Raw genomic sequence first — 16659 nt, forward strand, 5'->3', positions numbered from 1 at the left:
CATTTGCTATCCAGTGACCTCCATGAATATTATATGTGGGAATGTTGGGCAAGGACAGGACCTGGGCTCATTTGGTCCTTCCCACCACAATCAAATAGCCTGCCAACACACATCAGAGTTTACACATAAATGATAGCTAGGTATTGATAATAGGTAATGAAGTACAACAGGCTAGTGGAAATAAGCTCACCATCACGAGTTGAAGGGAGGCACAAAATTGGCAGAGGAAAGAAAAGCAGTATAGGGATACAAGGAAGATAGCTGGGTTTTTTAAAATTCTATTTAGTAACATTTAATAATGACATTCTAAACAGCATTCCATTGGGTCATGACGATTTAAATCATCTACTTCTTTCTAATCTTGTACTTCAGGAGGAGCTATTCTTGGTTTCATTCTTCCCCAAAGGAAGATCTCACTGCTATTTTGTTGAAAATTCAATTATCAAATAACCCTGCCCCATGCTTAAAGCAGGGCTCATCAGAGAAAAGGTGCCATCACCCCCCAGTGTACTATAGTTAGGGCTTCAATCAATCACAAGCAAGCTCATCAAAAATGATTTGCAAGTTAACCAGAACTAGGCAATGCATCAGATCTGCTTTTTGAAGATTTTCTTAAAAGCATAAAAGCGGAGGTAGAACTTTTTCATGTAAAGGGTTATTAGAACATGGCAATTCATTAACATAAGTGGCCATCAAGTCAAGCACAACACCGAGCCACATAAGGAGAAATTAGGGCAGGTGACCAAAAGATTGGTCAAAGAGGTAGGTTTTAAGGAGCATCTTAAAAGGAGGAAAGAGAGATACAGAGATGGAGGGGTTTAGGCAGGGAATTCCAGAGCTTAGGGACTAGGCAACAGAAGCAAAGCTGAACCTGGACAATTATAACAGCAGCCAAGTAATTTATTCTCATTTGTAAATAATTAGCTACTTCAATAGTTCTGAATCATTGATACCTAAACACTTTTTTGAAACATGAAGTTATTTACTTGAAGGCAATGAAGAAAAAAGGCTCAGATATGAAAATATAAGATATGAAAAAGCAACAGAACGGCTTAAAAAGCCTCCAAATTTTCAAGGATTAGAATAGTTGAGTTCTGAAAAATGTCTGAACAAGAAATTCTATAGATTGGGAAACATGCCCATATGGGCACATTTTAGGATGTCACAAAGTTTGACCTCTTATCTACTTGCTCAACTAACTACTTATGGAATCAGATGGAAATCCCTCCAGTTTTACCTGGTTAGCTGCTGTAAACAGGAGCAGAATCAAAAAAGTTTAAATCAACTGGTTTCTTTGTCACAATAAAAAGCTAATTTAATGAATGGGAACAAAAATTATTCTGGTGGTTTTTGTTCAACCTAAGTTTTCTAAAATTGGAGATCTGGTCTCAACAGGTGCTTATAGGCTCCAAACAAGCCAAACTGGCCCCAAATGTTCAGTCAGTTTCAAAATCCAATTCAGGTAAATGTTTAGACATGGCCCGGATTTTGCGGTCAGCGGCGAATGAATGATGCTCGCTGTTCATTGCACCGACACACTTGAAAATGCGATGTGTTAGACATTTGAAACCGCGTGGCGCCCTCTATAGGGGATCTGTGTGAACAGAGCAAGCAATGGTGTGTCGCTTCAGCCAGCCAATCAGATTGAAGAATCCTTACTGAGCCACACAGTGCCTAAACCAGGAGATGTAAGTTTGAATATTCAATGTAAAATCAGGTACAGAAAGCAAAACAGAGGGAAAGAAAGATGGGATTGAGAGCTAAGAGATAGAAAAAGTTAAAAAGGTTAGATTTTACTTCTTTTAAATCTCCAACAATAATTAAAATTTGAAGGAATGAGACTCCACACTTGTGTAAAAAAGAGTTAATTTTCAGTGCCAGAGGGGCTGTTTGGCAGCAATTAAGACTTATCACACAGTCAGAAATTCAGTTACATTTGAATGGACAAGCCCTAACTTTTTCTGGTGTGTTTCGTGGGTATCTAGTGGGTAAGTACCCCAACTTCATTGCATGTATTTCAATGCAGTCTCTGGGCGAGATACCGGTATAGCAAAGCTTGTGGAGGAGCAGGGCAGCTCATAGCAACTTCCTGATTTCTGCATTTAACTGTGCATGTGCAGTGATGAGAAGTTGCTGTCCGATTAACTCCATAATAATTGTAAGCGCTGATAGCCTCACTGTTATTCTTACTGCAAAATCTGGGTGGTTATGAACTAAAATGTGATTGCTAGGTTTGTAATATAACTTTTAACTTCAGTCCCTGTTGAGGAGGTAAAATGTTGATCTTTGCAATGCAAATATTGATAGTGACTTTACCGTTGGGTTTAGTGGCACTTTCCAAAAAACAGTAGGAAGACGACCGAAACGGGTGCTATTAACACTGGTACTCACTGAATGTCTTGGAGATGTCAGAGACTGCTTTGAAGACTCTGTCCGAGAAGTTGACCTTCACCTTCACGGTCTTCATATTGGGCAGCTGGAGGCGAAGTACCTTATGCTGAGGTGTGAACATAAGTTTGGCGTCAGCTTGCACACCATACTTATCCAAGGTCCAGTGGGTTTTTAGGAGCCAAGTTTTTTTCTTCTCCCACCACAAAGCATGATCTGACCAGTCTTTCTTCACATCTGCAAGAAAAATTATTGTTAGTTAGAACAAATGGTTTTAACAGTTATGTAATGCTGTTGTAGGGAAAAAAAGGGCAAAAGAAATAAATTGCTTTCTACAATATCTGTTTGAAGCAATTCTTCCTCCTAATTTGTATGCAAAGTTTGATGGAGCATTTAACTTACTGCACTACCTCGAGCAGCAGGTTCAAGAGTAGCTTTGGAGATGCCAAGGTCTACCAAGAGATGTTTTTGCCATGTGCTTGGATGCAGCATGCCAGCGGCAAATGCAAAATGCTGCCTCTGAAGCAACCTGGCAGCGGTCGTCTTTTCTAGCCATCATGAATCACTTAGCCATTGGGGGAGGATTGGATGGTCAGAACTTTTTTTTAAAAACTCAGTAATTACAAAAAAAAGCCATCAATATGCAATTTCTTTTTGCCCCAATGTTATAGAATCTAGCCACACGTTATTATATAGTATTACTAGCTGGGGAGCCCCGCGTTGCGAGGGCAATTTTGGGGCGCTTGGTCTCCCTGCCCCTGTGTGTCCCCCCTCTCCCTGTCATGTCCTCTCCCTGTCCTATCCCTCCCTCCCCTGGCCCACCCCCGCTCCCCTCTGTCCCTCTCTCCGGCCCCTCCCCCTGCCTAGCGCCTGAGGTCCGGAGCCGAGGTCCCCCGCATATGGCGCGGCTGATGGACGGCCGCTGTGGGCGGGCGGGCGGCGCATGCGCGGTCAGTGGGCAATTTTGGGGCGCTTGGTCTCCCTGCCTGTGTGTCCCCCCTCTCCCGGTCATGTCCTCTCCCTCTCCCTCTCCCTCCCCTCCCTCTGTCCCCCTCTCCGGCCCCTCCCCCTGCCTAGCGCCTGAGGTCCGGAGCTGAGGTCCCCCGCGTATCGCGCGGCTGATGGACGGCTGCTGTGGGCGGCGCATGCGCGGTCAGCGCGAGCGCCCCGCGATTTCCCGAGGCTCGCCCCCCCCCCCCCCGTGATTTCCCGAGGCTCTTCCCTCCCCCCCCCCACCCCCCCGGCGATTTCCCGAGGCCCCCCCCCCCCGGCGATTTCCCGAGGTTCGCCCCCCCCCCCCCCCGGGCGATTTCCCGAGGCTCCCCCCCCCCCATTAAATTGTTATTTAATTCCCTAACACATCATTAAAATATTTACCTTAGTTCCCTAACACACAGAAAGTGTGGGGGAAAAAAATTGTGAAAAATCAAGATGGCGGCCACTCACCTCGGTTCAGAAGGTGAAGGCCCGCCCACACACGCGATTGGTCGACCGGTCAGGTCACCGAAGCGTAGGATTGGTCAATCGTCGAGTCACTCGACACTCAACTGTAGGAAGGAACCCACCGTCCGATTGGTGGACCTCGACGTCACACGGTCGCTAATGAGATGCTAATGAGTGGAACGCTGAACGTTTTTGGGATACCGCGGGCGGGATTTTTGTCCGGCCGAAACGTAAATACGCCTATGACCGGTCCGGAATCGCAAGCTTTCTTTTGAGGAGAGGCGCGCGTCAGTACGCTCTGTAACTTTCAAACGTATAGAGAACGGACGGACAGACAGACATCGGGACAGACAGAAGAGCTCTTTTATATATATAGATTACACAGTATTTACAGCACAGAAACAGGCCATTTGGCCCAATAGGTCCATCCCAGTGTTTATGCTCCACACGAGACTCCTCCCACTATTCTTCATCTAACCCCATCAACATATCCTTCTAATCCTTTCTCCCTCATATGTTTATCTAGCTTCCCCTTAAATGCATCAATACAATTTGCCTCAACTACTCCTTGTGGTAGCAAGTTCCACATTCTAACCACTCTGTGGGTAAAGAAGTTTCTCCTGAATTCCCTATTGGATTATTAGCAACTATCTTATATTTTATGGCCCCCAGTTCTGGTTTCCCCACAAGTGGAAACATCTTCTCTACATCTACCCCATCAAACCCTTTCATAATCTTAAACACTTCTATCAGGTCACCCCTCAGTCTTCTCTTTTCTAGAGAAAAGAGCCCCAGCCTGTTCAGCCTTCCCTAATTGGTATAACCGCTCCGTTCCGATATCATTCTAGTAAATATTTTTGCACCTCCAGTGTCTCTATATCCTTTTTATAATATGGAGACCAGAACTGGTCACAGTGCTCCAAGTGTGGTCTAACCAAGGTTCTACACAAGTTTAACATAACGTCTCCGCTTTTCAATTCTATCCCTCTAGAAATGAACCTAGTGTTTTATTTGCTTTTTTTTTTAATAAAAAGCCTTACTAACCTGCATCGTTACTTTTACTGATTTGTGTATCTGTACCCCCAGATCCCTCCGTTCCTCTACCCCATTTTCCAAGGAATATGCGGTCTCATTCTTCGTACCAAAATGTACTACCTCACACTTATCTATACTGAAGTTCATTTGCGAAATGCACACCCATTCTGCAAGTTTATTAATGTCTTCCTGTATTTTGTCGCGGTCCTCCTCTGTGCCAATTAACCCACCCCCCCCCAAAATTTGGTGTCATCTGCAAATTTTAAAATTCTACTCTACTTTCAATTCCCAAGTCCAAATCGTTTACGTAAATGGTGAACAGCAGCGGTCCCAGCACCAAGCCTTGTGTTGTAGCATAGGTTTTCAAACGGGAGTCCTTTTGGTAAACACATTTTTGTATTTATTGACTTTCTATATTAAAAAAATATGGAGGGGGGGGGGGGGGGAAGAAGAGAAAGAGAGAGAGAGAAATTGATCAGTGCTAAAACTATCTTTTAGAAGTTAGAACATGAGGTTCCCAAGAGTGAATTAATATTTGCAGGAGAGTTCCTCCAAACAGAAAAGTTTGAAATCAACTTTTTCCCCCCCAGAATTTACAATCACTGGATAAAATTAGTGGTCCATAAGATTATGTTCAAATATATGGATATGAATCTGCACAGTTCAATGGTTTCAAAACAGTGTTGCTTGCTTCTGGAATTTCAGTTATGTCCCAACACACATTTTTCCACATGTTTGTGGTCTCAGCAGTCAACAGGGTCAATCAGAGAAAACAGGCCTGGTCAGTGGTTCCTGATCAAGAAAATTACTTATTTCTCACTTCCAATGTCAAAGCTCCTCAATAAGCAGTCTCAGAGAGGATAGAGTGTCCTGGCAGAAGAGTAGCTGGGACCCACAAAAGGAAAAAATTAAATAATTACTGGCCTCGAACTTCATTGGGGACAGACAGACAACACACACGTATATTTAACTATAAATATAAAAATTATATTAAAAAGTACAGAATGTGACTAAGATTAGGCGTGAATTACATCTGCATGCTCCGGATTATACCTCGCCCTCCAACACTGATCTTCATTCTCCATATGCAACGTCACAGGAGATTGATTAGTATATTAAAAATCATATATACGCCCGTAGATTCTGTCCATCTAAACTACCTCCCATTGTCATCGTTTTGTCTCAACATTTAAATTTGAAGCTGCCTATGTAAACATTTAGGATTGAAATGACGTAAACCGTGGCTCACACATCAGTGAAAGTATGGCCAGAGGGGGCAGTCTCAGAGCTTCAGGATTGCTTCGAACGCACTGACTGGGGCATGTTTGCCCATAATGACATCGAGGAATACACATCCACAGTGCTATTCTACATTAACAGTTGCGTCAAGGTCATCACGACCCATAAAAATATCAGGACATACCCCAACCAGAAACCCTGGATGAACGGAGAGGTCCGCTCGCTGTTGAAAGCACGCGACGCAGCATTTAAATCTGGCGACGCGGCGGCTTACAGTGCAGCTAGGACCAACCTAAAAAAGGGTATCAGGACTGCCAAAAGGAAACAAGACACTGCGGATAGAGGATCATTTCCACAACAACTCGGACCCCCGGCGCATGTGGCAAGGCATCCTGTCCTTCACTGACTACAAGGGCAAAAACACCAGCCCCCCGGTTAGCGATGCCTCCCTTCCGGAGCAGCTTAACAACTTCTACGCTCGCTTTGACAGGGACAACAGGGAGCCGGCTACTAAAGCCTTGCCACCCCTGGAAGACCAGGTGCTCACTCTGTCGACCTCCAACGTAAGGGGTGTTCTACGCGGAGTGAACACACGAAAGGCTGCTGGCATCTCTGGACGGGTACTCAAGGAATGTGATCAGCTGGCTGATGTCTTCACCGCCATCTTCAATCTGTCATTGGCCCAGGCAGTAGTCCCTACATGCTTCAAGACCGCTACCATTATTCCTGTGCCAAAACAAACGGCTGTGACGTGCCTGAACGACTATCGACCTGTCGCACTCACATCCATCATAATGAAGTGTTTCGAGAGACTGGTCCTGGCTCACATTAAAGCCAGTGTTCCCGCCTCTCTTGACCAACACCAGTTTGCCTATCGTGCAAACAGATCAATGGAGGATGCAATCACAACTGCTCTACACTCTGCACTGTATCACTTAGATGGTAGAGACCTACATCAGAATGCTGTTCATAGACTACAGCTCAGCATTCAACACTATCGTCCCCAACAAGCTGGCCACCAAACTCCACACTCTTGGTCTGAACACTTCCCTCTGCAACTGGACCCTGGACTTCCTAACAAACAGACCCCAGTCTGTCAAATTAAGTAACCACACCTCTTTCTCCCCCCACCCCACCCCACCCCCCCCCCTCCCTGACCCTGAACACGGGGGCCCCACAAGGATGTGTGCTGAGCCCCCTCCTCTACTCCCGCTTCACCCACGACTGTGTGGCTGTTCATGGTTCCAACACCATCATCAAGTTTGCGGATGATACCACGGTAGTAGGCCTGATCACCAACAACGATGAGTCAGCCTACAGGGAGGAGGTCCAGCATCTCGTGAAGTGGTGCGCCGATAACAACCTGGCCCTTAACATCAAGAAAACCAAAGAAATCATTGTGGACTTCAGGAAGTCTAAAGGCGGAAGTCACACCCCCATCCACATCAATGGGGCTGTGGTGGAAAGGGTGGACAGCTTTAAGTTCCTCGGAGTCCACATCACGGAAGACCTCTCCTGGTCCCTCAATACCTCCTCTCTGGTGAAGAAGGCCCAGCAGCGCCTATATTTCCTAAGGAGGCTGAAGGGATGTAACCTGTCACCCCTGATCCTCTCTAGCTTTTACCGCTGCACAATAGAGAGCATCCTGACGAACTGTATCACAGTATGGTATGGCAGCTGTAGCTACTATGACCGGAAAGCCCTGCAGCGGGTAGTCAAAACTGCCCAACGCATTACCGGCACCCGGCTACCGACCATAGAGCACATATACCAGAAACGCTGTTTACGGAGGTCACGGTCCATCATCAAAGACCCTACCCACCCCAGCCACAGTCTGTTCGCCCTCCTGCCAACTGGGAGACACTACAGATGCAGTCGCACCCGTATGACCAGATTTAGGAACAGCTTCTTTCCCAGGGCTGTCATCCTACTAAACTCCACAAATAAACTCTAAAGCCTGCACATCTGCCAATGCACTTTATTATGGTTATGTTTATGTTAATGTATTACAAGCCAAATGTATGTTGAATGTTTAAATGTCTTAATCTAAATGTACACTCTTGGGAGCCACAAGCCTACATTTCGTTGTACTGCACTTGTGCACTAACAATGACAATAAAGTTGATTATGATTATGTAATGCTGTAGTTACAAGCTCACGTCACCAGGTGGCTCTGTGCACCAATTTTTAAGTGAGGTTTCCCAATTCCGTAACAACAACAGAAAATGCTGGAAAAACTCAGCAGGCCAGGCAACATCCGTGGAGAGAAATGAGAGTCAACATTTCGGGTCAAAACCCTTTATCAAGACTAATTAAGAGGCCAGGCTGGAAGAGAACAAAAGAGAAGAGACATTAAGAGGTATTCAAAATGAGACGAGATGGTGATAGGACTAGTGGAGACAAAAGACGGCTCTAGATTAGGCGTGAAATGCGCTGGCAGAATGGGAGACAATTCCGTCACCATCTTGTTTTTCTGCTGGAAGGCAAGTCATTTCAGTAATTATCTTTATATGCATTTTTAAATGTTCAAGTATTTTTAAAGCTTTTAATTAAAAGAAATATTTTCAGAGTATTTTGCTCCTTCTAAGCGGTCCACTCTTGTTTTCAGTCACCTGCTGGCCTCTTTCACCATGACCTTCCTCCTCTCTCCTACCCCATAGTACTCAGTTAAGCTGGAATCTACTTCCTGTATTTCAAGCACTTTAAAAAAGGACTATAGTAGCATTTAAAAACTATTAAATCAAATTTTAAGAAGTATTCAGAGAGACTGCTACTCAGTGTTCAGTTATTCAAAGGTAAATCTAACGTAGCAAATTCTCTGGAGCTTTTAAATTGTATATGCTTATCAAATACAAAAAATTGCCAAAGAAATGCAAGACTCAACCTTCACAAGAAAGTTTCCACCGACAACACCTGTGTAACAGATGGGACGATGCATAGTAAACACCATTTTACTGCACACACATTGCCTGATATAACCATGGAAATAAGACCATGTGTTTAACAGAAATTGATCAGCCTTTTTTCAGGCAGCAATGGTGCAACAAACTACATTTCCTCGAACAATCCTCACACACAGAAAACAGAAAAAGATGGTAAAAGCAGAAAAGAATTTAGGGAATGTTGCCCAAAACCAAGTGAATCAGAGGGTTTTTTAAAAAGGCTTCTGTAAACAGGGAAGGAGGTAGCAAAGCAGTGTATTTCAGAAGGCAGGAGTGTGATGCCTAAAAGAATAGCAGTCAATAGTGGAACCGAGAGCAAGCAGAGGAGTAGCACGGAAGAAGGAATCCAAAAATTGAAGTTACGATGTTTCAGGATATGGCTGCATGCTTCCTAGCAATTGATTCATGAAGCAAAGAGGAAATATAAAAATCAAGCCCAAATGTTTATATGCATTTAGACTATTAAAACCGTTGGAAAATCACCAGAGAAAGCAACTGAAATGAAGGGAAGCGGTGTCAGATTTGAACACCTACCCTTCGTGCATATAATATCCATGGTGCATGCTTTGGTCTTTGCCCAATTTAAAATCACAATTCACTTTTGTGGTCTAGTGGCCTGCGACAACCACGACTCCAGCCCCTCGCCCTCCGAAGCAAGCAATTTTCTATTCTCTTGCAAATTGCCTCGACTCTTTACCTACATTACAAATGGCAGACGTATTCTAGAAACCTGTATACCACCAGAAAAAAAAGCATGTAACATTCTTGGAAACATGGAGCAGCAATATATTGAGAAACTGCTAGTTCTTGGCAAGGGCTCAACAATGTTCCGAGGTTGTGTTTCCCCTTCCAGGTCTCCCTCCGGATATGCTGGACAAGTAAAGAAAAATTCCCCAATCAATCAAGGATCCAATATTCCAGGAATCAGAGAAGAGGCTTATTCATTCTAATTCAAAGAAATATCTTAAGGAAACGATCCTCAGTTATACTGCAGCTTAGGTAGCTCTATTTATATCTTTATACAACAAATCTACTGAAGGTGCTCAATAGACATCAATTCTAGCTGCAGTAGTCCTTGGTTTCCACCACTAGATCCTGCTTGCAAACACCACAATAATCATGACCGTATACAATTTTTCTACTGGTTTAGACAAGTGAATACACAGAACAGTAAAAGCCATGGGAATTCAAGAGAAATTTTGGCCAATAACCACAAGGCGTCATTGTCTAGAAATTGGTACATGCCACCCTGCCAGTGCGAACTGGGCACAGGGAACGATCCCTGCACTGGAATGGGTAAGCCCAAGGCACACCCAATGTTGGGCCATGGGCCTCATTTAAATGAGGCTGGCGAGCTGCCAATGCCTGCTGGGCACCCCCAGGCAGCATGGGGGCCAAGCCAAAAAGAAAATACTGCAGATGCTGGCAATCTGAAATAAAAACAGAAAATGCTGGAGATACTCAGGTCAGGCAGCATCTGCGGAGAGAGAAACAGGGTTAACGTTTCAGGTCGATGACCTTTCGTCAGAACTGGAAAAAAAAGCAGGAAATGGAGCAGATTTTTAAGCAAGTGTAGGGGCTGGGAAAGGGGGGAGGGGATGAAAGAACAAAAGGGAAGGTCTGTGATAGGATAGAAGGCAGGAGAGGTTAAGAGATATTAAAAGATATTCAAGGCAAAAGGAGATGGTAATGGGACAGGTTAAAGTGTAAATTGCGCTGGCAGAATGAAAGACAGCTGCCATGTGGGAGAGAAGAAAAGACACAAACAAAAAGGTGTGGATAAAAAATATATATAGGATGGGGGCCGAGGTTATGATCGCATTATCATCGCCTTTTGCCTTGAATATCTCAGACCTTACCTTTTGTTCGTTCATTTCCCCCCCTCCCTTTCCCAGCTCCTACGCTTGCTTAAAAATCTGTTTCATTTCCTGCTTTTTTCCAGTTCTGACAAAAGGTCATCGACCTGAAGCGTTAAGATCAAGCGTAGTCACACCCCAGTAATGGGGTGGTGATGGTCACACCCAGCTATGGGGCTGCGTAAAAGAAAACCCCCCCTTAATTAAGGGGCGAAAAAAAACTCGGTTTCTGAATTCACAGATGCTGCCTGACCTGCTAAGCCGATTGAAATGGAGCAGAAAGGTTATTTTGTGGCAACTGCTATTTGCATTGGTCCACATAGGCAGTCATGGATTTAGATTTTCTATTTCTGAAAAAGATTGCAATCATTTCATTTATTGCTGCTTGTACAGGGCAAAAGACAGGTCTCCAATCTTTACCCTGCCGGAATGTTAGTCTACTCAACTCTACTGCATCTCATTTTATAACTGCTAGCAAGACAAGTTATGATTCAAGTAAACTAACTTGAAGAATCAAATTCATGCTTTGTACTTCATATTAGATTAGAGAAGCCATCTCCTTCCTCAATAATCAGTGTCATCCATCTTCTCAGCAGACACGAATAGATCTTCCAAAGTAAGTATCCAGGCAGCAGGGAAACTAGTAAATTTGGTGCAAGGCCAAATTCAAAAAAAATCAAGAGATTATAATCACCTACATTAGATTCAGGGACTTATCCTGAAACATGCACTACAAATACAGAACACATACTACAAAGCTGCTTTTATTGTATTTCATCAATGTCAAAGTGACTTATACAAAGCCCTACCCCGAAGAACAACTGTGCAAGGTTAAATTTGTATGAAACCATACAAACAGCAAGATAGGCCAACCATGTGTTTGCTGTGTCTGTAAACGTGGGGTAAAAGACAAGCAGCTTAGTTTAGAAGTGCACCAAGCATCAACAATGGCTAAATTGTGAATAGGGTATGAATAGCCTCAACCAGAGAAGAATAGCTTCCATTCTCTTACAATCTTCGAAGAGAACTTACACTACATGAAAATAGTGCTATCTGACAAATACTAACTTTCTGAATCTGATGGAGGCAAATATACAGACTGTAGTGTAGACACTTCAATACATTCCAGAAACAAACAGCACAGAACAAAGGAGTATGTATGAGGGATGAGATGGATCCAATATAATATGTACAGCTAAAAAGCCCATTTTAAAATAGAAGAACACTTGGTCTCTTTTATTCACTCATATCGGACCTAAACTTTTACAGCACAGAAGAAGTCATTCAGTCCATTGTGCATGTGCAAGCTTTCTGAAAGAGCTATTCAATTAGTTCCATTCCCGACACTTTTCTAAAAAAATTCAAATATTTGTCCATTTCTCTTAAAATATAGATTCGGCTTCCCCCAATATTTGACAGAACAGAAAAACCTTCAGCATAAAAAATTCTCCTAACCTTTTCTTTTAGTGGCAATCTCAACCTCTAGTTACCGACCACCAGTAAAAAGTGTTTCCTTATTCACCTCATCAAAACCCATCATAAATTCTTCAGCAGGGCCTCTGAACCGAACCTTAAACCATTCAAATTTCCGGTAGTCATCATTTGACAAAATGCAATGGTGGAGTGTGTGCCATCGAGAAAGAGCAGGGCAAAGAAGAACATGACTGTGTGTCCAAGAATTGCCTCACATAGAAAATTCCTTCACCACTGCTGGGCAAGTACAGGAAACTTTGGTTTATCCGGAGGTTGTATGTCCGGAAACCTCGATCTAATGGCAGAAATCAGCAGCCGTTTTGATTAGGTTTTTTTTCTTCTCCTAGCATTTTTTTTAATAAAAACAGTCAGGCTCTGGAAAGCATCTCTGTAGCTTAGCAACAGCTTCAGAGACGCTTCCAAGGTACGGGCTGAGTGTTTACAAGCTGTTGCTAAGCAACAGTGTTTGTTGTCAGATACGGAGATGAAAACCTCCGTATCCTTCAACATTAGTGCTGGTCTATCCAGAAGTTTTGATAGATCGGCAGCAGCTCGGTCCCGTCGGTGCCGGATATCGCAAAGTTTCCTGTACTGAGTGAAGGCTAGTGCGTCCTTCAGAACTTGAAAGATGAAGTCACCTCCCAGGTGGTTCTTCAGCACATTCCAGCAGCTCAAATGGCAGGACAAAACAACACAAACACTTGGAAGTAGTTCACCATGCGCCATTGCCCTGCCCAGCCCCAACCTTAATAAAGCTGGACGAGTTCCTCAACGGCAGAGTAAATGCACCGTGTCACGGTATGGAGCCATAAAGTGCAGAAAGGTCCCAGCTTTCATTCCTAGATAATGCCATTTGATGGATCTCAGATGGGACAGTGCAGGTGCCACAACTGGCCTCAGTGTTTCTACACTCGGAGGGGAATTTTTTCTTTTAAATGGAAAGTGAACTGATGACCTTCGGCCATCCACGGAGCTGGATTTGGAAAAACTGCTTTAATGTTGGAACAAATGGTGTTTAGGATCAGATCAGATCCAATTTTGCAGCTACCATAAAGAAATGCAATTAGTTAGCAAAGAAGATTCTGAATTTAATACTGGTAGAGTAGCAAAGTGCAAAGAGCTTTCAGCTTTTTTCATCATTGTTTCAATCACTTTATAACCCAAATCATCTGACTTCACCACATTTGGGTTTGTTCAGCCAAGAAAATGCATTAGTTACCATTCCTGTCATAGGGAGAGATTTGCTCCCGGAGATGAGCTACGTTCAATCACTGTTTCATATTGATATAAAATTATGAATGAGGCAATGTAATTACATAGAATTAGAGAGATTACAACATAGAAACAGAACATTTGACCCAGCCAGTCCAGAATGGTATTTATCCTCCAGATGACCAGTAGCCCTAGTTCCATGTGCCTGCCCTGTTCCATATCCTTTAATACGCTTTCCTTCAGACACATAGCCAACACAATTATTAAAATAGACATGAGCTCTACTTCAATCACAGCCCTACAAACCTCTCCCCCCCCCCCCCCAATTTCTCCTGCTCTCTGTCCTAAATCTCTCAGTTAATCTGTTTATCCCTGCCCCCCTTTCCTAAACCCCTCAATCACTTGAAGGCATCGGTTTCTATCAACTCTGCCCCCTCCCTTCATAATTTTTCATCTCCATCAAATCCTCCCCCTAGAGCCTCCACTATTTCTCTCCCCATTTCCCTCCGGATCCTTGGATGTATCCAGTCATGTCCTGGCATTTTGAGCTTAACTAACTTCTCCAATACGTTCCTTTTATAAAACATTGTTCATCTTACTTTTCACCAATTCAGGATTTTCCTTCTTTTGTCAACATTTATGCAAGCACTTGTTAATTATCCCCAACAATTTCTGTTCATCCTCTACTGACTCACTATCCTCTTCTCAGGTGTCGCACCTCATTTAATAGTTAACTTTTTACTAATCATACTTATAATTCCTTCTAGTTTGTTTCTAACCTCTATTTATCAATGGCATTCTGAAACTTGAAGTAGCTTCCTTCCTTAATTGTTATTATTTATTGTGCGCGTTTGCAATTTTTCCTTTTACAAAAACATGCCATTGTTGTCCTACAGTGCAGTGTGCCAATTTTTCTTCCCACCTCACTTCAGCTAGCTTACTGGCCATCTTTCTAAAATCTGGTGACCTTGTTTTTGTACTATTACTCTTTCTACTTGGACCTTAAATCTCATCATAACATGGTTGCTACTTCACAGGTACTCACCCACATTTACCTGATCTAGTTCAGTACTGAAAACTAGATATAGCAACACTTTTCCCCATTGTAGCCCTATGAACGGCCTGCTTGAGGAAGTAGTCCTGGACATATTATACAAATTCCATTCCTTTTTCTCTGTCCCTGTTAAGTTTTAGCTTTGTCAAGCTGGAATTCCACATTTCTGACTCCAAGGCCCCGATATTTACCAAGCTGCGATCTCGGACCGGGGGCTTTTTTTGGGGGGGGGGGGGGGGGGGGGGGGGAGGGAAAGGGGAGCCGGACAGACAGATCTTGCAGGGTGGGTGGGTGGGGGGGGGGGGGGGGGGAGGGGAGCGGAGTCGGACAGACAGATCGTGCAGGGTATGGTGGGGCGATTACAGGATTAGCTTATTGAGCTTTGAGGAAAAACTCCTGCTCCTCCTGGCCCACAAGCAGTGCTGCAAAGGCACCTACCTTATGGATCCAGCCCTTCTCACCTCCTTTTACTTGACAGGTTTCCCAGGCCGACAGCAGTTAAAAATAGAAACCTTATTAAAATGGAAGCACACAACCTCCTTAAAAAGGTTTCAATGACCGGCCCGCCTCCTGACGAACCCTTCATTCCCAAAGCCTAATTTACCTGAAGTTGCCCTAAAAAAAAAGTACAATTTGAGCTCGACAGTTGATCGATAGTATTCTTGCCTTGGAGTCAGAAAGCTGTGGGTTCAAATCCTACTCCAGGACTCGAGCTCATAATCTAGGCTGACATTTAATACCCTGCTGAGGGAGTGCTGCATTGTTAGAGGTGCCGTTCTTGAGACAAGATTGTTAAACAAAAGTTCCATCTGTTCAGATAGACATTAAATATCTGAAGAGTAGGAAGTGCTCCTGGTGTCCTGGCCAAGATTCCTTCCTCAACAACCACCACACAGATTAAATGGTCATTCACCTCATGCTGTTTGTGGGATCTTTCAGTGTAAAATCAGCTGCTGTGTCTTCCTACAAAATAACATCGGCTACACTTTAAAAAGTAATTGGTGTGAAGCACGTTGTATACATTCCTCAGAGACATCATAAGACGGTATGGAAATCCAAGTTTTTTTAAAAATCTATCGTTACAAAATTCCAGATCTAAAAAGATATCACACAGATCTGAAATCCAAAACAAAAGCAGATCCAAAATCCATTACATCTTTAACTTTTGTTTTCAACATCCATTAGAATTCATCTTTCACTAACGTAGTACATTTCTTGTGTAGCCATGTAGAAGTTTCATTACTTGATACATTGGTGATGCTAACTGTACAATATACACAACGTCACCATTAGATTCACTGTATCAAATGCACGCTCCTGCAACTATGGTTTATGCAAGATGTACAACTGCATCATGATTCATTAGGTAAACTAGAGTTCTGAAAAAAAGGGTGGTTCTGTGCAGGAACCAAGAGTCCATGATGACATTTGGACACAATTCTTCACACCAATGTGTCCTGCTAACCCAGGAAGGATAAAGTGAACAATTGACAGCACACAAGAGTACACCAAATAAAATAAATCAATGAAGAGACTGATAAGAGTTCAGCTCCCATCTTATATACGCTCAATAATTATATTGACAATTAAACCTATACTACAGTAATGCATACATTTGAATTCTAAGATTTTTTTTTTTAAAAAGCAAAAAGAGACATGGGATATTTGGTGAATCTTACTGAAAACTGCTCATTGCCATTTGGGAATTTATATTTTCAAACTTCCTTCAATGGCAGCAGATAATTTATCAACTGAGTTTATGTAAATTCACTTTTTTCTTTACAAATATTGCTTAATTCCATCACTGTAACCTGCTGCAGCCCTCGAACTCCCCACACCCCTGAACGCTCGGATCCTACAACTTCAGCTTTTTGGTCATCGCTTCACCCCACCCCACCATTGGCAGGTATGTTTATATAAACTTGTTGTTGGTGCATTTCTCAGGGCATCTGGGATATGCAGGTTTTTTATGAAAAATGGTGCATTCTAGCTAAATGGGAACAATTTGCCACTCTAA

The 16659-nt window shown here is 43.2% G+C and overlaps 1 protein-coding gene across 7 annotated transcripts in view; it reads right to left on the reverse strand.

The window, feature by feature from the left end:
* The window catches only part of fermt2 (FERM domain containing kindlin 2), a 153320-nt gene that overhangs the window by 100502 nt on the left and 36159 nt on the right, over positions 1-16659 (reverse strand). For all 7 annotated transcript variants that reach the window (XM_086003197.1, XM_086003200.1, XM_086003199.1 and 4 more), the window contains exon 3: positions 2392-2625. In XM_086003197.1, coding sequence (XP_085859323.1) covers positions 2392-2625 — 234 coding nt within the window. The remainder of the gene's footprint in view (positions 1-2391; positions 2626-16659) is intronic.

The sequence above is a fragment of the Somniosus microcephalus genome, chromosome 12 (assembly GCF_052327205.1).
Source record: "Somniosus microcephalus isolate GS21.2 chromosome 12, FLI_Smic_1.0, whole genome shotgun sequence".
NCBI classification, from domain to species: domain Eukaryota; kingdom Metazoa; phylum Chordata; class Chondrichthyes; order Squaliformes; family Somniosidae; genus Somniosus; species Somniosus microcephalus.